Here is a 26,470-nt window from a genome sequence, read left to right as displayed (position 1 = left end):
GGATTTTATTTATGAAAGAAAAATCTGATACCTTCTCAATGTTCAAAGAGTTCAAGCAGTCAATCGAAGGAGAATTGGGAAAAAAGATATGTTGCTTGCGCACAGACAATGGAGGAGAATATAGCTCAAGAGAGTTCTCTCAATACTTGAGAGAAAGTCGAGTATATCATCAATACACTTGTGCCAACACACCACAGCAGAATGGTGTAGCAGAAAGAAAGAACCGACATCTTGCAGAAATTTGTCGAAGTATGCTGCATGAGAAGAATGTACCTGGACGTTTTTGGGCTGAAGCAATGAGGACTGCAGCTTTTATCATCAATAAACTTCCTCAACCAAGGTTAGAATTTATTTCACCCTTTGAGAAGTTATGGAACAAAAAACCTACAGTTAGCTACTTTCGAGTATTTGGATGTGTATGTTATGTATTTGTTCCTGATCACTTACGAAGCAAGTTTGACAAGAAAGCTATTAGATGCATCTTTGTGGGATACGATAGCCAGAGAAAGGGGTGGAAATGTTGCGATCCAACAAGCGAAAGATGTTACACTTCACGAAATGTAGTGTTCGATGAAGCATCTTCTTGGTGGACCACAGAGAAGGAGGTCTTGCCAGAATCTAAAGACCTTGAAGATAAAGTACAACAAAAGATGAGGGAGCATATAGTTCAACTTCAATCAGGTTCAGATGAATCAGGAGGTCCAAATGATAATGATGAAGAGCAAAGAGTGACTCAGAGTCCTTGGCAAACCGGCATATATCAACATCCAAATGAAGAAGAAAGGCCTAATGAAGTGGAAGAATAAACTCCACAATCTCAACTCCGAAGGTCAACAAGAACACAAAGGCCAAATCCAAAATATGCAAATGCAGCCATAGTTGAAGAAGCAGTAGAGCCTGAGACGTTTGAAAAAGCATCACAAAGTTCTGAGTGGATGACAGCCATGAAACAAGAGATTGATGCACTGCAACAAAATCAGACTTGGGATCTCATACCAAAACCAAGAGATGTGAAACCCATTTCGTGCAAATGGGTTTACAAAATAAAGCATCATCCAGATGGGTCAATTCAAAAGGTTTCGTGATCAACTCGGCATAGTACAAAGGGTTGGTGTTGAGGGGGAGTGTTAAATATCAACTCCAACTCAAATAAAGGATAAAACTTATCCAATAAAAGATAAGAGTTATAGATAAGATTTGATATTTAATTATTTATTTTTCTAATAGATAAAGATGACGACTTGGTAAAAGATAAAATTAAATGTGTGGTCAAGAGTGTTTTTCTCATTTCATGGATAAGAATTAGAATTTCAATGGCTAGGATTTAATTTAATTGAACGGTCCAGATTGTATGAAGAGTACTATAAATACTCTACCTTGTATTTAGTTTCATTGATCAATCAAGTATCAATTTGTGAGTTAAAGTTTTTTGTTTTTCTTCTTTGTCTTTGAATTGTGAGTGATCCACAAAAAGGGTGTTGTAGTGTTGTTATTGTTAGTGTAAGATAAGTAATTTATTTACTTGTTTGTTGATCCAATTTTCAACAACTCTGTCCTTCCTTCCACCCACTGTAGCTGTCCATCATGATAAGCCACTGCAACTCTCGAAGACTGGAGATTAGTTGGTCAGGAATGATTCTCAAATATTTCATGAATGCCAACGACAAGTATTTGAGATTTACTAGTGCTGCCATCTCCTTTGGTAGAGAAGTAATCCTAGTTCTGGATAGTTCAAGAAAGTGTAGTTGCACCAGATTACCAATGCTTACCGGTAGCTCCTCTATAGAAGTCTGTTGCAAATCAAGGATTCTGAGGGGAGGCATGTGCAAGAAGAAGCCATTAGGAATCTTCCTGAGAAATTTGTTAAATTGAAGATTCAGAAAAATCAAGTTAGGACATTGAGGTGCTTCTGGAAGGTCACTTATTTGGTTCCACACAAGTGCAATTCTCTCTGCATCTCGCCATTTCTCAGCTGCCGGTGCTTCTTCGACCCGCTCCCTATCCCGCACCAACCATTTGTTCTCCTTCTTCCCGCACTCACGTTGCACCCACAATATCATGGCCCGGGTCATGGGATGCATCGTGAAGTAGTCATCATGAACCCTTACGGTTAAAGATGCTGCATGTAGTATGCCAAGTAGAAACTGTGTCTTGTGGTCAGCATCCATTACATTCTGCACATTATCAATAATCCCTTCACCTATCCATGAATTCCTAATATTAAATTTGCCAATCCAAGATCCTTTTATGAATAATGCACCATAAGAGGCGCAAACTCGCATGTTGTCACTGGATAGACGATCATAGCTTAATTTCAGGATAGAAAAAACATTATTTGTCATACCAGGAAGTTGGTGGGGTGTGTCCTTCATGATGGTCAAGGCATGCATCCACTCTTCCCACGTCTTTTTAGGCGCCATTGCTTGTGCCAGCACAATGAGAGCTGCAGGCAAGCCGCCACATTCCTTGACTAAATCTCTAGCTTCGATCCGTACATTCTTGTCGGCGTCAATGACATCCATCCTTGCACTATTTCTGAAGAGATTCCAGGCTGCCTCCTCTTCTAAGCATTCCATTTTAATCATCTTTTCTGTGCCCATGTGGCTGCAAGTGTCTTCTGTTCGGGTTGTGAATATGATCTTGCACTTTGATGGAGGCGCGGGAAGTGGAATTCCAACAACCTGATAATTTAGGGGCTCCCATAGATTATCGAGTAACAATATGAATTTCAACGTACTCAGGACTCTAAATAATTTGGTTGCTCTGTCTCTGTGTGTGACCTCATCCTGCCATGTCAAACTCAGTCGATCGAATAAAGATTTCTGGACTTCCTCCAGCTTATAGTCTATTGATAGCTCAAGGAAGATTACCACGTCTGCCTCTGTTTCACTCGGGAAATCATTGTTGAATCTTCTCAAGAGTGCTGTCTTGCCCACACCACCCATTCCGTGGATGCCAATCACACTCAAACTATCATCTTTGGCATGGCGTTGAAGCTCCTCGAAGACCTTGTCCATGCCGATAGTTTTGGTGGTTGGCATCTTGATGGAGCGGGTAAGATTCAGGTTATCTGCGAGCTTAGTGAACTCTGCACTTTGTTTGAGCTCTCTGATTGTGGCAAGTGCTGCTTCAGCTCTGTTTCTGAGACGGTAGGCAGAACAAACGTTGAGTGGGAAGCTACACAAACACTTGATCTTTTGGTTGTATTTTCTCTCTATCGACTCGGCTTCACCTTCCATGTCTTGCACGGAGCTTAGCCACCCAAGCACTTCGCTCCTGGGAGTCTGGCCATCCCTTGTTGCTGCCTCGACATCTCTCTTGACATCGGAACTTTTGTCCTTCAGCTGCCCAACCTCACTGGCCAAGGAGCTAAAAGTCCCCCCATAGGTCATGATATAATTGCATGACTGAGAGCAACAAGCCTTCAACAAGTTTAAAATATCCATAACAGAACTCGTGGATACAGACTCCATTGTAGAGCTGCTGGAGACGCATCAAATATTTGTAAGAGCAAGTTTGATGTTCAATTAATAAAATTTATTTTCGTTCGTTCAGTATATATAAAATTAATTAAATGAAAAATTTTAAATAATTTGTTAAATTAATGAACAAGCTTAAATACATATGTAAATAAAGATTATGAACTATTCCTAAATAATATTTAATTTATGAACAATAGTAATAAATAAAATTTATAAATCATATTTATCAATAAATTCTTATCAACGTTGACAAATAAATAAAATTGACAAATAAATTTATATTATTAAACTCAGTAACTAATTAAATAAGTTTAAAAAGTTAAAAGTTTTAAACAATTAAATAAGTTCAATAATATTTAGACTGATCAAGTTTAAATCAAATTTAAGTGCATACAAAAAAAACCAAACTAAACCAAGCTTAAATAACTAATTCAATTATTTGGTTTATATATTTAAACTCGATTTAATTTAGCTCGATTATCTTATCTGAATTCTATAAACTCTAGCTTGACTGGACTCATTTACAGCCCCTTCTCCATTGTAGTTGTTACAGCAATAGGCTTGGAGAAAGTCAAGTATGATGCAGGAGAAAGATAATTATGGGATTATGAAGACGGAGAATGACACGGTGCATTATAAATAGCAGATGTAGAATCAAATCCAAATCATGATTGCTCTATGTGGAAGCAAAGGAGTTGTGCAAAGAGAGAGGGCATCCCATGGGCATAGTTCTTGAAGAGAGCAAAGTAAAGAATAAAAGCTTGTGCTAAGAAAAGTATTTGGTTGGTACAGAATTTGTTCTCGATTTTACGTGGTTTCGGAAGAAGGTTGCTCCAAATGAAGGCATGTTATAAAATATTCATAATATGTACGAATGAGAAATAACAAATGAATCATATTTGAAATTTAATCAATTTGAGTCTATATAGTATAATCAAGTTCCTTAGTTCCTTAAATTTGTTGAAAGGCTATAATTAATTTCTTTCTCAAATTTAGATCAACTCAGCTACACATAATAATTTTAAATCAAATTGTTACTTGAAACTTAAATAATTTGATTTCACAAATAAATATTTGTCTACGTGACTTTAAACTCTTTGGCGTTTGTTCAATACCTTTCCCAATTTATATTAGTATATCTTTGTATAGCAATCAAAATTATTATGTTGACCTAAACTTGTACAATTTTATAAAAAAATCTGTTTTTTTTGAAGCACTTGGTCTCACTTTCATACTAGGAAGTAAAAAACATAGAAGAAAAATAAATCAAAATTCGGAGAAAAAAAAATAGAAAAAAAATGAAAGCAATGATTTTCTTCTTTCATTTTTCATAACAGAATAAAATCAGGATTTTTATCTTGTGAAATCAATTTTAGAATATTAGGAAAACATAAATTACAAAAGAACAATTTTGAACTTTTCCGGGGCCCTACTTTTTGCTCCGAAGCATTTTTAAGAGGAAAAGCAATAAGAGAAGTGTTTTTTTCTTTCTCATGCTTAGAACACCGAGAAATTGGATCTTTCGATCATTAGAACAAACCCTTAATGTCTCCATCTCCTTCATGATATTCGCCAACGTAGATCCTTTTGTCTCCCTGGGGCTTTGTTTTCTTCCACTGTTCGATGCATTGTCCTTCTCTATTTTTGAATTTCCCTTTTTTCTTATATTTTCCCAATCAAGAATAACCATAAATTACGTATTTCAGTGATCAGTTCAACTACATGATGTCTAATGATTATGAGATAACTAAATTTACACTGATAATTATAAGGAGTATTGTTTCCTAGTACTTCTTTATAATTGCTCATGCGAAACTATTATTTTTAGGGCATCTTCAATTGTTGCACCTCTAAATAAGATTTTTTATAGTTCCATTGTGTCACATCAAAAATAAAAAATCTAGTATTTTTTTACCATGAAAAAACTCCTCTACAATTTTTTTATGAACCCTACATTATAAATCATATAACTCTCTACATTACAAATCACAATGCAACACTACTTTATCATTAATTACTAGTTCCATTTTCAAGAGAAAGAAAAAGGTAAGTTTGAGTTTTCAACGATGGAAGGAAAGGATGATGAGGTAGGAGGTGTAGAGAGAAAGGAGAGAACAAACTATACTTTAAGTTGCAATTGAAACTCACAAAGTGAATTCTGTGTCATTACAAGCACCCTCATGGGGTATGTATACTATCTTAACATTGGTTGAAGAAGTTTACTAAAATACTCAATAGTATTTCAAGAGACCAACTTTAAGATCCTTTATTGCCCTTGAAATTGATGACATTTATTACTTTGCCAACTTGTCTTCAAATTGCACTTGTCTTCATGCAATGTTCTTTAGTGTCGTGAGACAATTAACTTTGGATTGTAGCATTTGATATCAACTGCAACAATCTCCTCCTTGACATCAGAGTTGCAAGTTATTCCAAGCCTTTCTCTAAGCTTTTCAAACCTTGCTCGTGGCAATGGTTTCGTCAGAACATCAGCCACCATTTCTTCTGTTGAAATGTGTTCCATATGGATTTGTCACTCCTCCATTTCCTTCAGATAATAAAACTTTATCTTCATGTGTTTTGTTCTATTGTGAAAAACTGGATTCTGGCTCATGGCTATGGCAGACTTGTTGTAGCACAAAATTGTTGTTGCCACTTCTTGATCGTGATTCAAGTCGCTCAGCATCTTCCTGAGCCATATAGCTTGATTAGTTGCTCCTGTTGCAGCAACATACTCAGCCTCGGCAATGGACTGTGCTACTACTTCTTGCTTCTTAGAATTCCAAGTGATCATCCCCGATCCAAGACTGAAGCAATGCCCTGAGGTGCTTTTCATGTCTTCTTTTGAGCCGCCCCAGTCACTGTCTGAATACCCGTACAACACTACCTGTTCATTCTTCATGGACTTATGATACAGAATTCCATGGGTTCTGGTACTCTTCAAGTACCTCAAGATTCTCTTTGCTGCTACCATATGTCAACGCAGCGGATTGGCCATATATCTAGATAGATAGCTTGTTGCAAACATGATATCCGGTCGGCTATGTGCTAAGTATAATAGGCTACCTATCGGACTTCGAAACTTTGTTGTGTCTGGCAAACTCATTTCATTACCATCATTAGTTCGGTCATAAACCATAGGAGTGGGCATTGGCTTACATTTCTCCATGTTGTGCGCCCTTAGGACCTGCATAAGATATTTTTGTTGATATAAGAAAATACCATTGGCTTGTCTTTGGATCTCCAGGCCTAAAAAAATAAGTCAACTCTCCAAGCTTGTTCATCTTTTATTTGAACTTAGCAGCTCCCACTGATCAGAATATCATCAACATATATAGAGACTATGAGTATTTGTTCACCTTGTTTTTGATGTAGAGAGTTGCTTCATTCCAACTCCTCCTGAATTCTTGCGAGATCAAATAGTCGTCAATCTTTGCATACCAAGTTCTCGGCGCTTGTTTTAAGCCGTACAATGCTTTCTTCAGCTTATACACCTTCATCTCCTCACCTTCTTTGTAGAATCCTTCTGGCTGCTCTACATATATCTCTTCTTGGAGATCGCCGTTCAAGAAAGCGGACTTCACATCCATTTGATAGATTTTCCAAGAATGGTGAGCGGCCAAAGCTAAGATAAGACGTATGGTATCATACCTAGCCACCGGTGCAAAGGTTTCGGAATAGTCTATTCCTTCCTTTTGAGCATAGCCTTTGACAACAACCTAGCCTTATACTTGTTCAAACTTTCAACTGGATTGAGCTTTAGCTTGTATATCCACTTCATGCCTATAACCTTCCTGTTGCTTGGTCTGTCCACTAGACCCCAGGTTCTGTTCTTCTCTATCATCTCAAGCTCTTGTTTCATTGCTTGTTCCCATTCAGGAATGTCATATGCCTCTTCAAAGCAAGATGGCTCTTCAATAGCCGCATTGCATCTTTCATAGATGTCCGAGAGGCTTCGAGTTCCTCTTATCAGGATGTCATCTTTGTCTTCCTCCAAAATTAATTCCGATTGGTTGACTTCCTCATCGTCTTCATCATGCATGACATTCAACACTGGCGTTACAGCATGGATAATTTTCTTGTCCTCCCAATTCCATATGGAATGCTCATCCACCTTGATATCTCTTGCCACGATAATCTTCTGACTTTCAATGTTGTAGAGTCTATAGCCTTTGGAATGTAGGCTATAACCAACAAAGATGCAAATGTCTGCTCTACTATCTAACTTGTCTCTTCTTATATCTGGAACCCAAGCATAACATGGACTTCCGAAGATTTTGAGATGTCCCACTTGTGGATTCTTATCAAACCAAGCTTCGTATGGCGTCTTCCCTTCCACAGCTTTAGCCTTCGTTCAGTTCTGCAAATAGACATCAGTGTTTACTGCTTCTGCCCATAGAAACTTTGGTAAGGACTTCTCGTGTAGCATGCATCTTGTCATGCCTAGAATAGTCCTATTCTTCCGCCCACTCACTCCATTTTGTTGAGGAGTGTAATGTTGGTGCAACATCCCTCAGGTCGAGGTTGACCTGGTTAACCAAGCTGAGTCTTGGTTTGGGTTTAGATGTTTGACAATAAGATATTGATTGAAGAAGAGTCAAGTAGGTCAAGGTTGACCGGATACTTGACTGGGAAGTCCTAACTGGAATGTTAGGCAGAATGAAAGTCCTGGTGAGTGAAGCCAGGCAGAAGGAAAATCCTAGTGAGTGAAGCTAGGTGAAAGTCCTGGTGAGTGAAGCTAGGTGAAAGTCCTGGTGAGTGAAGCCAGGCAAGGGAAAATCCAGATGGATCAAGGATGAATCAGACATCTGGTGTTGGGAAGTCCAAGTAGGTCAAAGGATTGACTGGATTCTTGGCACAAGGAAATCCAGATGGGTCAAAGGGATTGACCAGACATCTGGTGGAAGTCCAAGTAGGTCAAGGGAGTGACCAGATGCTAGGCATGATGTACCAACAGGTCAAGGTTGACCGGATGTTGGTTTGGGAGTCTTGGAACTTGGTTTTGGGCAAAAATCAAGTTCTGGATCGATCAGTGGATCGATCCAGACCTTTCCCAGCGAACAGAAAGCTTTTGGATCGATCCGTGGATCGATCCAGAGGTCCCAATCGATCAGTGGATCGATTGGGACGATGCTGCTTCGCACGATAAGCGCTGGATCGATCCGTGGATCGATCCAGGGGTTTTTCCAGAGCACAGAGGCGCTCTGGATCGATCCAAAGCCTCCCCGATCGATTGGGAATAATCGAATCGATCGGGATCCGACCGTTGGCGTCGATAAAGGCCGCAGGCGCACGATTCCTTCGGCATCTCTTCGCAGATTCATCTCAGATCTCTCGCCAGCTTCTCCACAGCACTCACAAAGCTCAGATCGCCAGTTCTTGAAGGATCTTGGAAGTTCTCCAAGTCAAGAGGCGGATCAAAGCCAAGAAGAGAAGTAGGGTTTGGGTTTGTACTCATTGTAAGCTTGTAAGCTTGTATTTCTTGTATCCTTTCCCTCTCTTCTTGTATTGAGTCTTGTAGGGCTTCTCCGCCCTTGGTAGTTACCATAAAGGAGAGTTTTACTTAGTGGAGGGTGTGTGTGTTGGTGTGTATCCTTGGATTAGTCACCTCTTGTGAGGTGGATACCAAGTAAACCAACCGTGTTAGCGTTGTGTGATTGTTTCTTTGTATTTCCGCTGCACATCGTTGAAGGAACAAGCAACGCCGACCACCGAGCGAAAGCGACGAGCTATTCACCCCCCCCCTCCCCCCCTCTAGCTACTTTTGGTCCTAACATGTAAGGAACGGTTAGCTGGTGATGAATTCTAGCTTCTCTCAACATGTCTTTAACTGCCGTGCGGTAAATTCTCCACCGTTGTCACTTCTGAAACTAACAATTTTCCTCTTCATTTGAGTCTCCACCATTTCCTTGAAGTACTTGAAATGGCTAAACACTTCCGACTTGGTCTTAATGAAATAAGCCCAAGTGTACCTGCTGAAATCATCAATAAATATTACAAAATACCGACTCCCATTTAACGAAGGTATATTCAGAGGACCAAACACATCGTTGTGTATCAGTTGGAGCTTCTCCTTAGCTCTCCACACTTGCCCAAGTCCGAATGGATGTCTATGAAATTTGCCGAGTTGACAGATTTCACAAATCCCATTTGTCTCTTTAAACTTCGGCATACCTTTCACCAATTCTCTTCTTGACAGGCTAGCTAGCGACTGATAATTGCAATGTCCTAGCCTTTTATACCATAGCTCTCTCTCATCGGTGCTTACAGCATTTGCCAGAACTTCTCCCCAATTTATAGGAAAGCTCCTATCCACCATCTTTACAACAACAATTAAGTTCTTTTGAGCATCTCTAATTTCACACTTCTTATCAAAGAAATGAACATCATAATCTTCTTCTAACAATTGTCCAATGCTTATTAGACCTTGATGCAAATCAGGAACATAAAGCGTAGTGAATTTGGTTTTTGTACCTGAAAGTGTTGGTACTTCAATGTTGCCCTTGCCTTGCACACGAACTAGCTTTCCATCACCCATTCTTACTCGCAAGCAATTGCATGAGTGAACAATATCAAACAATGATCCGTTCGGCGTCATGTGATGAGTACAACTACTGTCAAGTAGCCACGTATCTTCTTTCCCTTCGACAGTCTTATGCACTTCCATTTTAGCCATCAAGGCTATTTCTTCAACCTCTTGATCATCCCTTTTGACTTGAGAATTTTGTTGTTGAGAAAATATAGAAAATATAAAAATTGATAGATGAGAGCCAATTTTATATATATATATATATATATCTAAAGAAGGGTAGTCTTAGTGTAACCGTAAAGTTATTACTTTATGATAAAAAAGTCACATTTTCGAATCCTGGAAATAGTCTATTGCAAAAAGCATAGTAAGGTGCGACTTAGTTCACACGATGCAGTAGACTAACCTATATGTGTATCACCCACGTCATAAAATGATGAAATAATATTAAAGCACTGTCTTTGCGCTCATTTCTTTCATTATAAAATAGAGATAAAATGTTTTGTTAAGTTCTTTATCTTTCCCATGCAAAGGACCTTTTTACTAGGACAAAATAGCCATGTGACATAAGTTCTACTTGTAAAAAGAGAGAGAGGTGTCAAATAATTATATTTTTTTATTTTTTATTTATAATTATTTATTTAATTAATATATTAAAATAATATTAGTTATATTTTAAACAAACATCCTTGTAATTTATCTAAAATATTATATTTTAGACATTGAATATTGCATACTCAAACTCTCAAATATATCTGACACTCATACTTCTCATAGAACTAAAATTAGTACAAAGATTTGCACAACATTTGTACAAAATACTTGCACTGTTTGAAGAGCTGTACAAAATACTCATGGAACTTGAATTAAGCTCTCGTTACAAAATATCATATTTTAGACACTCAATATTACATAATCAATCTCTCAAATACAGGGCACTCATATATCTCTCATAAAACTAAAATTAGTACTGATTAGATTTTCACAATATTTGTATAAAATGCCTACATTCTTCACATACATCCGTGATGAATTAGCCATCAATCTATATTCATGGGATTGTAGAGGTGTTCAAAGGACTTGGTTCGTTCGTCACCCCAATTGAGCTGCTCCCACCATGATCTCTCACACTTGATCTCTTTCAGCCCATCAGCAACCAACGTCAGCTTCGTCAGCTTGGGGCAATCTTCCACCTTGATAGTCTTCAACGATGGGAAATTTAATATTCGTTCCCCATCACTCAAACTCTTCAATTCTGGAAGCCGCCGTAGCACCATTGTGTGGAGATCAGGAAAGATTGTTATAACTGTCTCCCCACTACCATTTGCCTCTCCCTCCAATTTGATCAATCTATCTATTGCCCCGCAACCATCAATTTCTAGTTTAAAAAGAGTACTAGGGAACGTAGCCCTCCAAACGAGCTTTGCTTTTGGGAGACTCGAAAGTCGAAGTTGCTGTAGAGATTGAAGAATCGGTTTAAGATTGCCAATTACTACCTCTTCTAGCTCACACATTGCGTGAAGCCGGATACAAAATACTTCGAGCATATTTTCCAGATGAAAATCCTTGGATGGGATGTCGAACAACGTCAAATCTCGACACCCTTCTATATAAAGCCAACATGTGAATGCTGCTAGTCTCGGAGAGATACAGAGGTTTTGAAGAGCAGCAAGCGTGCTGACTGTAATCCCAATGACTCTTAATCTCTTCAAGCTTTCCAGCTCTTCAAAACTCACACCTCCTTCCCAAATCTGTCCTTCCCTCCACCCAGTGTAGCTGTCGCACATGTCAAGCCACTGCAATTCTCGAAGACTGGAGAATAGTTGGTCAGGAATGATTCTCAAAGATGTCATGAATGCCAACGACAATAATTTGAGATTTACTAAAGCTGCCATCTCCTTTGGTAGAGAAGTAATCCTAGTTCTGGATAGATCGAGATAGTGCAGTTGCACCAGATTACCAATGCTTGCCGGGAGCTCCTGTATAGAAGTGTTTCGCAAATTAAGGATTTTGAGGTGAGGCATGTGCAAGAAGAAGCCATTTGGAATCTTGCTGAGAAGTTCGTTAAACTCTAGATTCAGAAAAATTAAGTCAGGACATTGAGGTGTTTCGGGAAGTTCTCTTATTTGGTTTACCCCCAGTGAAATTCTCTCTGCATCTCGCCAATTCTCTTCTTTGACCTGCTCCCTATTCAGCACCAACCATTTGTTCTCCTTCTTCCCGCACTCACGTTGCACCCACAATATCATGGCTCGAGTCATGGGGTGCATCGTGAAGTAGACATCATCGACTCTTACTGTTAAAGATGCTGCATGTAGTATGCCAAGCAGAAATTGTGTCTTCCGGGTAGCATCCAATATAGTATCGGCATTATCAATAATCCCTTCACCTATCCAATAATGCCTAATATTATATTTGTAAATCCAAGATCCTTTTTCGAATAATGCACCATAAGAGGCGCAAACTCGCAAGTTGTCACTGGATAGACGATCATAGCTTAGTTTCAGGATAGACAAAACATTATTTGTCATACCAGGAAGTTGGTGTGGTGTGTCCTTCATGATGCTCAAGGCGTGTATCCACTCTTCCCACGTCTTTTTAGGCGCCATTGCTTGTGCCAGCACAATGAGAGCTGCAGGCAAGCCGCCACATTCCTTGACTAAATCTCTAGCCTCGATCAGTATATTCTCGTCGGTGTCAATGACATCCATCCTTGCACTATTTCTGAAGAGATTCCAGGCTGCCTCCTCTTCTAAGCATTCCATTTTAATCATCTTCTCTGTGCCCATGTGGCTGCAAATGTCCTCTGTTCGAGTTGTGAATATGATCTTGCACTTTGATGGAGGCGCAGGAAGTGGAATTCCAACAACCTGATAATTTAGGGGCTCCCATAGATTATCGAGTAACAATATGAATTTCAACTTACTCAGGACTCTAAATAATTTGGTTGCTCTGTCTCTTTGTGTGACCTCATCCTGCCATGTCAAACTCAGTCGATCGAATAAAGATTTCTGGACTTCCTCTAGCTTATAGTCTATTGATAGCTCAAGGAAAATTATCACGTCTACCTCTATTTCACTCGGGAAATCATTGTTGAATCTTCTCAAGAGTGCCGTCTTGCCCACACCACCCATTCCGTGGATGCCAATCACACTCAAACTATCATCTTTGGCATGGCGTTGAAGCTCCTCGAAGACCTTCTCCATGCCGATAGTTTTGGTGGTTGGCATCTTGATGGAGCGGGTAAGATTCAGGTTATCTGCGAGCTTAGTGAACTCTGCACTTCGTTTGAGCTCTCTGATTGTCGCAAGTGCTACTTCAGCTCTGTTTCTGAGACGGTAGGCAGAACAAACGTTGAGTGGGAAGCTGCACAAACACTTGATCTTTTGGTTGTATTTTCTCTCTATCGACTCGGCTTCACCTTCCATGTCTTGCACGGAGCTTAGCCACCCAAGCACTTCGCTCCTGGGAGTCATGCCATCCCTTGTTGCTGCCTCGACGTCTCTCTTGACATCGGAACTTTTGTCCTTCAGCTGCCCAACCTCACTGGCCAAGGAGCTAAAAGTCCCGTCATAGGTCATGATATAATTGCATGACGGAGAGCAGCAAGCCTTCAGTAAGTTGAAAATATCCATAAGAGAACTCGGGGAAACATACCCCATTATAGAGCTGCTAGAGACGTAACAAACATTTGTAAGAGCAAGTTTGATATTCAATTTAATAAAAATTTATTTTTGTTAGTTCGGTATATACAAAATTAATTAAATAAAAAAAATTAAAATAAATTATTAAATTAATGAACAAGTTTAAATAGATATATGTTCAGTTCATGAATAAAAATTATGAACTATTCATAAATAATATTGATGAATAAGGTTAACGAACAAAATTTATAAAACATATTTATCAATAAACTCTTATCAACATTGACAAATAAATAAAATTGACAAATAAACTTGTATTATCAAACTCAATATCTAATCAAATAAGTTTAAAAAGTTAAAAGTTTTAAACAATTAAATAAACTTGAATTGAGAGTTCAATAATATTTAGACAAACTAAGTTTAAATCAAATTTCAATTAAAAAAATGAAACCAAACTAAATTAAGCTTAAACAACTATTTTAATTGTTTGGTTCATTTTAAATTAGATTTAATTTAGCTCGATTACCTTATTAAATAAGTCGAATTCTATAAATTTTAGTTGGACTGGACTCATTTACTACCCCTTCTCCATTGTAGTTGTTGCAACAATAGGGTTGGAGAAAGTCAAGTATGATGCAGACGAAAAATAATTATGAGATTATGAAGAAGGAGAATGGAAAAGTGCATTATAAATAGTAGATGTAGAATCAAATCCAAATCATGATTACTCTATTCATAAATAAATTATTAAATTAATGAACAAGTTTAAATAGATATATGTTCAGTTTGTTAATATTCATGAATAAAAATTATGAACTATTCATAGATAATATTTATGATTAATTTTAACGAACAAAATTTATAAAACATATTTATCAATAAACTCTTACCAACATTGACAAATAAATAAAATTGGCAAATAAACTTGCATTATAAACTCAATAACTAATCAAATAAATTTAAAAAGTTAAAAGTTTTAAACAATTATATAAACTTTGAATTGAAAGTTCAATAATATTTAGACAAACTAAGTTTAAATCAAATTTCAATTAAAAAAAAAAGAAACCAAACTAAACTAAGCTTAAACAACTATTTTAATTGTTTGGTTTATTTTAAATTAGATTTAATTTAGCTCGATTACCTTACTAAATAAGTCGAATTCACTCATTTACAGCCCCTTCTCCATTGTAGTTGTTGCAGCAACAGGGTTGGAGAAAGTCAAGTATGATGCAGGAGAAAAATAATTATGAGATTATGAAGAAGGAGAATGGCACGGTGCATTATAAATAGCAGATGTAGAATCAAATCCAAATCATGATTGCTCTATGTGGAAGCAAAGGAGTTGTGCAGAGAGAGAGAGGGCATCCCATGGGCATAGTTCTTGAAGAGAGCAAAGTAAAGAATAAAAGCTTGTGCTAAGAAAAGTATTTGGTTGGTACAGAATTTGTTCTCGATTTTACGTGGTTTCGGAAGAAGGTTGCTCCAAATGAAGACATGTTATAAAATATTCATAATATGTACGAATGAGAAATAACAAATGAATCATATTTGAAATTTAGTCAATTTGAGTCTATATAGTATAATCAAGTTCCTTAGTTCCTTAAATTTGTTGAAAGGCTATAATTAATTTCTTTCTCAAATTTAGATCAACTTAGCTACACATAATAATTTTAAATCAAATTGTTACTTGAAACTTAAATAATTTGATTTCACAAATAAATATTTGTATACGTGACTTTAAACTCTTTGGCGTTTGTTCAATACCTTTCCCAATTTATATTAGTATATATTTGTATAGCAATCAAAATTATTATGTTGACCTAAACTTGTACAATTTTATAAAAAAATCTGTTTTTTTTTTTGAAGCACTTGGTCTCACTTTCATACTAGGAAGTAAAAAAACATAGAAGAAAAATAAATCAAAATTCGGAAAAAAAAAATAGAAAAAAAAATGAAAGCAATGATTTTCTTCTTTCATTTTTCATAACAGAATAAAATCAGGATTTTTATCTTGTAAAATCAATTTTAGAATATTAGGAAAACATAAATTACAAAAGAACAATTTTGAACTTTTCCGGGGCCCTACTTTTTGCTCCGAAGCATTTTTAAGAGGAAAAGCAATAAGAGAAGTGTTTTTTTCTTTCTCATGCTTAGAACACCGAGAAATTGGATCTTTCGATCATTAGAACAAACCCTAGTTAATGTCTCCATCTCCTTCATGATATTCGCTGACGTAGATCCTTTTGTCTCCCTGGGGCTTTGTTTTCTTCCATTGTTCGATGCATTGTCCTTCTCTATTTTTGAATTTCCTTTTTTTCTTATATTTTCCCAATCAAGAATAACCATAAATTACGTATTTCAGTGATTAGTTCAACTAAATGATGCCTAATGATTATGAGATTATTAAATTTACATTGATAATTATAAGGAGTATTATTTTCTTGTACTTCTTTATAATTGCTCATGCGACTATTATTTTTAGGGCATCTTCAATAGTTACACTTATAAATAAAATTTTTTATAGTTCAATTGTGTCACATCAAAAATGAAAAATCTACTATTTTTTTTACCATGAAAAAACTCCTCTACAATTTTTTTATGAGCCCTACATTATAAATCATATAACTCTCTACATTACAAATCACACATCATAATGCAACACTACTTTATCATTAATTACTAGTTCCATTTTCAAGAGATAGAAAAAAGTAAGTTTGAGTTTTCAATACCATTCTTGAACTATAAATCTCAAATTTTATCCCTATAATATTTCAAACTTTTTTATTGAGGTTTTTTAATTTTATAAATTTTTCGTAAAACTTACATTGGAGATGTCCTTGTCCACTTTCCCTTTTATTGTAAAATATTAGTACTTTCTTGAGCAATTGTATCCGATATCTATTTTTTAATTTTATGATTTCTCTTTTAATGTTCACAAATTACAAAAAAGTTAACATAATTTACTTGTAGATAGATTACACAACAAATAATCTTACCATATCTCTCATATCTATGACTTTGGGGTGTAATCGAGTCGAGTCGAGCCAAATTCTTGAATGTTTGAGTTTGACTCGTTTATAATCAAGCTGAGCTCGAACTTTATTTAACGAATATATTCATGTCTCACAAGCTTATTTGAGCTTTTATCGAGTATAAACGAGCTTAATAAATATAAATATAAGTATTAATTATAAATTTAAATATTTATTAAAAATTAAATTATATATTTAGAGAAAATTATAATATTCTTATTAAAATTTATAATTTTATTTTAATAAATAAATTTAATATATTTATCTATTATTTTCATATGTAGAGTGTAAAATCTATAAATTCAATATCAAAACTATTATTTTTTTATTTAAAAATTGATTCATGAACTTACTAATGAACATGTTTACGAGCTAACGAGCGTATTGTGAAACTTAAGTTTATTTATTTATCTTAAGGAGCTTCATTAAATGAGTTTTTATCGAATCAAGTTTCGAATAAGTCATGAGTGACTTAATTTATTTACACCCCTAATTTTGAAGAAAATTCCTTAGTATAAAAGAGTTTTGGTTAAAAAGTAGGAACAATTTTATTATGTGATTCATAATACACTTTTTTATTTCCAAACTATTTTATAAAAAAATGACAAATAACTGTTAAACTTTTAGAAAATTTTTACATCCTCAATCATTAACAGCATTATTTCATCAAGGTAAATATAAATATTATCACCAGTTTTTTCGTCGAGCTAAATAATAGCATGTCAAATTTTGCATGGTTGACATGCCCACTATTTTATCTACAAACATTTTCAAATGATATATATGGAAGAAAGTGCATAATTTAATAAAAGGGAATATTGATCTGAAATAAAGTATTGGCAATAACTTTAAATCTCTCATCATCGTGTCAGTTTGAAGACGTTTGCACAAGTTTAAAACAATTAAATATAATTTAGAAAAAAAAATAGAGTGAATCAATCTATCATATGAGTGGATTTTGTGCAGATAATCTTTATTAATATGAAAAATTCATTCAACCATCCTTTGTATTATTTCTTATGTTTAAATTTGGTCCCTGGACTATGTACAGCGGTCGAATATTTAGATTATCATCCACCCTACGTATTCGTGGTTTGATCCTGGCTATAATGTATTTGTAAAAATTTTTCTTTTAAATGGGACACGTAACCAAAGGATGCTGAGCTCTTAGGCTGACTATCACGTGTACTTTCCAATTTACCTTGGTGGCCGGCGGAAAAATTTTTTAGGGTTGGGCCAGTCACCCTATGGATAGTCAATGAGGTCTGTAAAATAATGAAAATGGACGAATAACCATAAAAGAATTTTCTACGAATTTTCAGAAATTTTATAGGAATTTTTCGAAACTCGTATAATGAGTTTAAGGGGATTAAAAATTAGGCCAAAGGAAAATCTATTTAAACTACCTTATTTAAACGTGGAAAAATTAAAATTTTCTTCTCTCTTCTCCCTTCACCGTGTCGTGTCCCTCTTCTGATCCTCTTCCTCGCCTAAGCTCCTCATCTTCCTCTCCTTCCCCAACCTTAGCCGCCGACGCCTCCTCTCCTTCCACTGTTGTAAATGTTAAAAAATTCTTTTTTCTGTGATAATCACAACTGTTGTAATGTTTGATAAATATAGAGTTAATCACGGCTGTCTTAATGTTATTACACTGTTTGCTCTGATAAATATTTTAAGTAATATTTGACTTGGGAAGAAGTCTCACTATTCGAAGAAAATTTTAGATTTTAGTCGGACCCGACATCAATGGATTTGATCTCACTCGGAATAGATCAACGAATCTAATTGGGTTTTGAGATGTTAATGTCACCGAAAGATTTTAAGCATCAACTTGGTCGTGTAAAATATTTCGTGGGAATACAAACATATGTGAAGCTTGGAACCCTCATGCTATCCATCATAAAGATCTCAAAATAGTTACCGAAGTAGTCAGAGTATTTTTTTTTTATTTATCAATTATTTAAGAACCGAGTCACAATTTTAATAAATTTATAAATATTTTTTTCAATGAGTATATATATTTTACTATTTTATTAAAAATCTCCCCCCTTTACTAACTAACTTTGGTGAAACCTAAAATGTATTTACGTTAATGTCCTTTTTTTCTATTTACATTAAAAATAATTCCAAGGTTTATTAGTAATTCTACAAGCGAAACAATCAGTGATCTAGAGTTCGAGACTCAGCTACAGCGTATTATTATGAATTTTTCTCATCATTAATTTTCTTTGGTTATTTTATATAAAAAAAAATATAGTTATCTTTAGTCCCATATCTTAGAATTGACAACACTATGATCAAAGAAGCTTCTATAAATATTTTAGGCCACGATGTTAAAAAATAGACTTTTCTTAATTTTTTTACTAAGACAATTATAATATTAAATTAAAATAATTTTTTACCCAAATAATTAATTCTTAATTTATAATGGTAATACTAGAAAATTCAAATAATTCGGATTTTCAAAGACTCAAATAATTATATATTATTATATTACACACACAACGCATGTGCACGATCACATTAGTATAAATATAAAACTGTTGATCTCATCGGTCCTCAATTTTCAAATCAAATTTTGCTCTCACGATCTTTTCTGTTGTTTTTAGTTAACTACGTTTTTAGCTCTGATAAATTAATTTCTGACTACGTAACTGGAGTGCGCCAGAGCCATGGTAGCTTGCCCATTTTACACCTCTTATTTAATATTGCAAAAACCCTTGTGCTACCTGGCTTGAGGATATAAACTATAATTTTATGGACACAAACAAGACGACATTATAAACTATAATTTTATTTTCTATAGTTTATTTTTATAAATGATAGATAGTAAATAATACATGGGATGAATACTAATTATTTATATATGTATTTGATTTCATTAAATATAACGAGTATAAAAATAGAAAATTTAAAAATTGATAGATAAGTGTTGGTGCAACATCCCTCAGGTCAAGGTTGACCTGGTTAACCAAGCTGAGTCTTGGTTTGGGTTTAGATGTTTGACAATAAGATATTGATTGTAGAAGAGTCAAGTAGGTCAAGAGTGACTGGATACTTGACTGGGAAGTCCTAACTGGGAAGCTAGGCAGATGGAAATCCTGGTGAGTGAAGCCAGGTGAAAGTCCTAGTGAGTGAAGCTAGGCAGATGGTAGGTGAAAGTCCTGGTGAGTGAAGTCAGGCAAGGGAAAATCCAGATAGATCAAGGATGATCAAACATCTGGTGGAAATCCAAGTAGGTCAAGGGAATGACCGGATACTTGGCATGCAGAGAAAAGTCCAAGTGGGTCAAAGGGATTGACCGGATACTTGGTGGGGAGTCCTGGCAGGTCAAGGGAGTGACCAGATGCTAGGCATGATGTACCAACAGGTCAAGGTTGACCGGATGTTGGTTTGAGAGGCTTGGGACTTGGGTTTAGGCAAAAACCAAGTGCTGGATCGATCAGTGGATCTATCCAGGAGCTGGATCGATCAGTAGATCGATCTAGGTCTTTCCTGGCGAACAGAAAGCCTCTGGATCGATCCGTGGATCGATCCAGATGTCCCAATCGATCAGTGGATCGATTGGGACGCGGCTGCTTCGCGCGATAAGCACTGGATCGATCCATGGATCGATCCAAGCGTTTTTCTAGAGAACAGAGGTGCTCTAGATCGATCCGTGGATCGATCCAAAGCCTCCCCGATCGATTGGGAATAATCGAATCGATCGGGATCCGACCATTGTCGTCGATAAAAGCCGAAGGCGCACGATTCCTTCGACATCTCTTCACCGATTCAACTCAGATCTCTCGCCAGCTTCTCCACAGCACTCACAAAGCTCAGATCGCCAGTTCTTGAAGGATCTTGGAAGTTCTCCAAGTCAAGAGGCGGATCAAAGCCAAGAAGAGAAGCTAGGGTTAGGGTTTGTACTCATTATAAGCTTGTAAGCTTGTATTTCTTGTATCCTTGCCCTCTCTTCTTGTATTGAGTCTTGTAGGGCTTCTCCGCCCTTGGTAGTTACCATAAAGGAGAGTTTTACTTAGTGGAGGGTGTGTGTGTTGGTGTGGATCCTTGGATTAGTCACCTCTTGTGAGGTGGATACCAAGTAAACCAACCGTGTTAGCGTTGTGTGATTGTTTCTGTATTTTCCGCTGCGCATTCTTGAAGAAACAAGCAACGCCGAGCAACGAGCACGCGACGAGCTATTCACCCCCCCTAGCTACTTTTGGTCCTAACAATAAGAACCAATTAGGTAATGTGTGCGCATGTGTGTATATATATACACACGTTGTGTGCGTAATATAATTTTAAGAACTAAAAATTAATTATTTAGGTAAGATTTATCAGACTCGTGCAATAGTGCAATAATGCAAGGGTGACGCTAGAGAATCCCAACAACAAACTACGGTTTCCTTATGTAAAAAATTAATTTAATTTAATATTATATTTATCTTAGTAAAAAAAACTAAGAAAAATATATTTTTTAACATCATCGGCCTAAAATATTTATAGAAACTTTTTTGTGAGACTAAAGAGAACTATATTTTATTTTTATATAAAACAACCAGAGAAAATTAATGATGAAAAAAATTTATAATAAAACGTCGTAGCTGAGTCTCAAACTCTAGATCATTGTTTCGCTTGTGGAATTACTAATAAACCTTGGAATTATTTTTAGTGGGAATAGAAAAAGGATATTAACGTAAATTCATTTTAGGCTTCACCAAAGTTATAGATATATATTAGTGATCGTGCACATCGTGTGTGTAATATAATACATTGAAATCACATTGACCCTTTATAATGAAATTATATTAATTAAAGTATTTTAGCATTAAAATAGAGTCATTAGGGTAAAATACCTGACTTTTGAAAATCTGAATTATTTGGGTCTTTGAAAATTCGAATTGTTTGAATTTTCGAGTGTCACCCTTACGACTTCCCTATGAAAAAAATTAATTTAATTTAATATTATACTTATCTTAGTAAAAAAAAACTAAGAAAAGTATATTTTTTAACATTATCGACCTAAAATATTTATAGAAGCTTCTTTGATCATAGTGTTGTCAATTCTAAAATTTGGGACTAAAGAGAAATTATATTTTTTTTATATAAAACAACCAGAGAAAATTAATGATGAGAAAAATTCATAATAATATGCCGCAGCTGAGTTTCGAACTCTAGATCACTGATTGTATCGTTTGTGGAATTACTAATAAACCTTGGAATTATTTTTAGTGTGAATAGAAAAAAGGATATTAACGTAAATTCATTTTAGGCTTCACCAAAGTTAGTTAATAAAGGAAGAAGATTTATATATATATATACTAGTGTGATCGTGCACACGCGTTGTGTGTGTAATATAATAATATATAATTATTTGAGTCTTTGAAAATCCGAATTATTTGAATTTTCTAGTGTTACCCTTATAAATTAAGAATTAATTATTTGGGTAAAAAATTATTTTAATTTAATATTATACTTGTCTTAGTAAAAAAAATAAGAAAAGTCTATTTTTTAACATCGTCGGCCTAAAATATTTATAGAAGCTTCTTTGATCATAGTGTTGTCAATTCTAAGATATGAGACTAAAAATAACTATATTTTTTTTTATATAAAATAACCAAAGAAAATTAATGATGAGAAAAATTCATAATAATACGCTGTAGCTGAGTCTCGAACTCTAGATCACTGATTGTTTCACTTGTGGAATTACTAATAAGCCTTGGAATTATTTTTAATGTAAATAGAAAAAAAGGACATTAACGTAAATACATTTTAGGCTTCACCAAAGTTAGTTAGTAAAGGGGGGAGATTTTTAATAAAATAGTAAGATATATATATATATATATATATATATATATATATATATATATATATATATATATATATATATAAATCTTCTTCCTTTATTAACTAACTTTGGTGAAATCTATATATAAAGAAAAAGAATGGTAGTCTTAGTGTAACGGTAAAGTTATTGTTTTGTGATAAAAAAGACACGTTTTCGAATCTTGAAAATAGTCTCTTGTAAAAAGTATGATAATATACGACTTAGTTCACACGATGCAGTAGACTAACCTATATGTATAATCACCCACGTCGTAAAATGATGAAATAATATTAAAACATTATCTTTGTACTCATTTCTTTCATTATAAAATGGAGATAAAATGTTTTGATAAGTTTATTATCTTTCCCATGCATAGGACCTTTTTACTAGCTAGGACAAAATGACCATGTGACATACGTTCTACTTGTAAAAAGAGAGAGGTTTCAAATAATTATATTTTTTATTTATAGTTATTTATTTAATTAATATATTAAATTAATAATTATTATTAATTTAAGCAAAACATCCTTATAATTTATCTAAAATCTTATATTTTAGACATTGAATATTGCATACTCAAACTCTCAAAAATATCTGACATTCATACCTCTCATAGAACTAAAATTAGTACAAAGATTTACATAACATTTGTACACAATACTTGCACTATTTGAAGAGCTGTACAAAATACTCATGAAACTTGAATAAAGCTCTCGTTACAAAATATCATATTTTAGATCTTCAATATTACATAATCAATCTCTCAAATACCGGACACTCATATATCTCTCATAAAACTAAAATTAGTACGGAGTAGACTTTCACAATATTTGTACAAAATGCCTACATTCTTCACATACCCGTGATGAATTAGCCATCAATCTATATACATGGGTTTGTAGAGGTGTTGGAAGGACTTGGTTCGTTCGTCGCCCCAATTGAGCTGCTCCCACCATGATCTCTCACACTCGATCTCTTTCAGCCCATCAGCAACCAACATCAGCTTCGTCAGTTTGGGGCAATCTTCCACCTTGATAGTCTTCAACGATGGGAAATTTAATATTCGTTCCCCATCACTCAAACTCTTCAATTCTGGAAGCCGCCGTAGCACCATTGTGTGGAGATCAGGAAAGATTGTTATAACTGTCTCCCCACTACCATTTGCCTCTCCCTCCAATTTGATCAATCTATCTATTGCCCCGCAACCCTCAATTTTTAATTCACGAAGAGTATTAGGGAACATAGCCCTCCAAACGAGCTTTGCTTTTGGGAGACTCGAAAGTCGAAGATCTTGTAGAGGTAGAAGAATAGGCTGACGATTGCCAATTACTACCTCTTCTAGCTCACTCATTGCGTGAAGCTGGATTTGACCTAGACTGGACATAGTTTCCGCGTGAAAATCCATGGATGGGATGTTGAACATCATCAAATCTGGACACCCTTCTATATGGAGTCAGTGTGTCAATGGTGCCAGTCTTGGAGAGTCACAGAGGTTTTGAAGAGCAGCAAGCGTGCTGACTGTCATCCCAATGACTTTTAATCTCTTCAAGCTTTCCAGCTCTTCAAAACTCACACCTCCTTCGCAACTCTGTCCTTCCTTCCACCCACTGTAGCTGTCCATCATGATAAGCCACTGCAACTCTCGAAGACTGGAGATTAGTTGGTCAGGAATGATTCTCAAATATTTCATGAATGCCAACGACAAGTATTTGAGATTTACTAGTGCTGTCATCTCCTTTGGTAGAGAAGTAATCCTAGTTTTGCATAGATTGAGATAGTGTAGTTGCATCAGATTACCAATGCTTACCGGTAGCTCCTCTATAGAAGTCTCTTGCAATTCAAGGATTCTGAGGAGAGGCATGTGCAAGAAGAAGCCATTAGGAATCTTCCTGAGAAATTTGTTAACTTGAAGATCCAGAAAAATCAAGTTAGGACATTGAGGTGCTTCTGGAAGGTCACTTATTTGGTTCCACACAAGTGCAATTCTCTCTGCATCTCGCCATTTCTCAGCTGCCGGTGCTTCTTCGACCCGCTCCCTATCCCACACCAACCATTTGTTCTCCTTCTTCCCGCACTCACGTTGCACCCACAATATCATGGCCCGGGTCATGGGATGCATCGTGAAGTAGTCATCATGAACCCTTACGGTTAAAGATGCTGCATGTAGTATGCCAAGTAGAAACTGTGTCTTGTGGTCAGCATCCATTACATTCTGCACATTATCAATAATCCCTTCACCTATCCATGAATTCCTAATATTAAATTTGCCAATCCAAGATCCTTTTATGAATAATGCACCATAAGAGGCGCAAACTCGCATGTTGTCACTGGATAGACGATCATAGCTTAATTTCAGGATAGAAAAAACATTATTTGTCATACCAGGAAGTTGGTGGGGTGTGTCCTTCATGATGGTCAAGGCATGCATCCACTCTTCCCACGTCTTTTTAGGCGCCATTGCTTGTGCCAGCACAATGAGAGCTGCAGGCAAGCCGCCACATTCCTTGACTAAATCTCTAGCTTCGATCCGTACATTCTTGTCGGCGTCAATGACATCCATCCTTGCACTATTTCTGAAGAGATTCCAGGCTGCCTCCTCTTCTAAGCATTCCATTTTAATCATCTTTTCTGTGCCCATGTGGCTGCAAGTGTCTTCTGTTCGGGTTGTGAATATGATCTTGCACTTTGATGGAGGCGCGGGAAGTGGAATTCCAACAACCTGATAATTTAGGGGCTCCCATAGATTATCGAGTAACAATATGAATTTCAACGTACTCAGGACTCTAAATAATTTGGTTGCTCTGTCTCTGTGTGTGACCTCATCCTGCCATGTCAAACTCAGTCGATCGAATAAAGATTTCTGGACTTCCTCCAGCTTATAGTCTATTGATAGCTCAAGGAAGATTACCACGTCTGCCTCTGTTTCACTCGGGAAATCATTGTTGAATCTTCTCAAGAGTGCTGTCTTGCCCACACCACCCATTCCGTGGATGCCAATCACACTCAAACTATCATCTTTGGCATGGCGTTGAAGCTCCTCGAAGACCTTGTCCATGCCGATAGTTTTGGTGGTTGGCATCTTGATGGAGCGGGTAAGATTCAGGTTATCTGCGAGCTTAGTGAACTCTGCACTTTGTTTGAGCTCTCTGATTGTGGCAAGTGCTGCTTCAGCTCTGTTTCTGAGACGGTAGGCAGAACAAACGTTGAGTGGGAAGCTACACAAACACTTGATCTTTTGGTTGTATTTTCTCTCTATCGACTCGGCTTCACCTTCCATGTCTTGCACGGAGCTTAGCCACCCAAGCACTTCGCTCCTGGGAGTCTGGCCATCCCTTGTTGCTGCCTCGACATCTCTCTTGACATCGGAACTTTTGTCCTTCAGCTGCCCAACCTCACTGGCCAAGGAGCTAAAAGTCCCCCCATAGGTCATGATATAATTGCATGACTGAGAGCAACAAGCCTTCAACAAGTTTAAAATATCCATAACAGAACTCGTGGAAACAGACTCCATTGTAGAGCTGCTGGAGACGTATCAAATATTTGTAAGAGCAAGTTTGATGTTCAATTAATAAAATTTATTCTCGTTCGTTCAGTATATATAAAATTAATTAAATGAAAATTTTTAAACAATTTGTTAAATTAATGAACAAGCTTAAATACATAGATAAATAAAGATTATGAACTATTCCTAAATAATATTTAATTTATGAACAATATTAATAAATAAAATTTATAAATCATATTTATCAATAAATTCTTATCAACGTTGACAAATAAATAAAATTGACAAATAAATTTATATTATTAAACTCAGTAACTAATTAATTAAGTTTAAAAAGTTAAAAGTTTTAAACAATTAAATAAGCTCAATAATATTTAGACAGACCAAAGTTTAAATCAAATTTAAGTGCATACAAAAAAAAACCAAACTAAACCAAGCTTAAATAACTATTTCAATTATTTGGTTTATT

General features: G+C 35.8%; 3 protein-coding genes across 3 annotated transcripts; all 3 read right to left on the bottom strand.

Annotated features, from left to right (window-relative positions):
• Positions 1-1,541: 1,541 nt before the first annotated feature.
• LOC122044104 (disease resistance protein RPS2-like) lies at positions 1,542-3,473 on the bottom strand. The gene has a single exon (XM_042604646.1). The coding sequence runs from the start codon at positions 3,471-3,473 to the stop codon at positions 1,542-1,544; it is 1,932 nt and encodes a 643-aa protein (XP_042460580.1).
• A 7,330-nt stretch (positions 3,474-10,803) lies between these two features.
• On the bottom strand, positions 10,804-14,934 carry LOC121987551 (disease resistance protein RPS2-like). Its single transcript, XM_042541307.1, has 2 exons — positions 14,797-14,934; positions 10,804-13,680 (listed from the first exon to the last, which is right to left on the bottom strand). The coding sequence occupies exon 2, from the start codon at positions 13,671-13,673 to the stop codon at positions 11,052-11,054; it is 2,622 nt and encodes an 873-aa protein (XP_042397241.1). The 5' UTR covers positions 13,674-13,680; positions 14,797-14,934; the 3' UTR covers positions 10,804-11,051.
• An 8,283-nt stretch (positions 14,935-23,217) lies between these two features.
• LOC121987539 (disease resistance protein RPS2-like) lies at positions 23,218-26,061 on the bottom strand. The gene is made up of 2 exons (XM_042541301.1): positions 24,307-26,061; positions 23,218-24,132 (listed from the first exon to the last, which is right to left on the bottom strand). Exons 1-2 carry the CDS (start codon positions 26,008-26,010, stop codon positions 23,953-23,955), a joined length of 1,884 nt encoding a protein of 627 aa, XP_042397235.1. The 5' UTR covers positions 26,011-26,061; the 3' UTR covers positions 23,218-23,952.
• Between the last annotated feature and the right edge of the window lie 409 nt (positions 26,062-26,470).

This window comes from Zingiber officinale, chromosome 1B (assembly GCF_018446385.1).
Source record: "Zingiber officinale cultivar Zhangliang chromosome 1B, Zo_v1.1, whole genome shotgun sequence".
NCBI lineage: Eukaryota > Viridiplantae > Streptophyta > Magnoliopsida > Zingiberales > Zingiberaceae > Zingiber > Zingiber officinale.
The sequence above is the reverse complement of the archived record's forward strand: the minus strand, read 5'-3'. Positions and strand labels throughout refer to the sequence as shown.

Excerpts from the sequence above, each read along its gene's own strand:
- LOC122044104 (XM_042604646.1), bottom strand. The coding sequence starts at position 3,473 with ATGGAGTCTGTATCCACGAGTTCTGTTATGGATATTTTAAACTTGTTG.
- LOC121987551 (XM_042541307.1), bottom strand. The coding sequence starts at position 13,673 with ATGGGGTATGTTTCCCCGAGTTCTCTTATGGATATTTTCAACTTACTG.
- LOC121987539 (XM_042541301.1), bottom strand. The coding sequence starts at position 26,010 with ATGGAGTCTGTTTCCACGAGTTCTGTTATGGATATTTTAAACTTGTTG. Across the intron at positions 24,133-24,306 it reads CTTCTATAGAGGAGCTACCG|TGGCTTATCATGATGGACAG; the intron begins GTAAGCATTGGT and ends CGAGAGTTGCAG.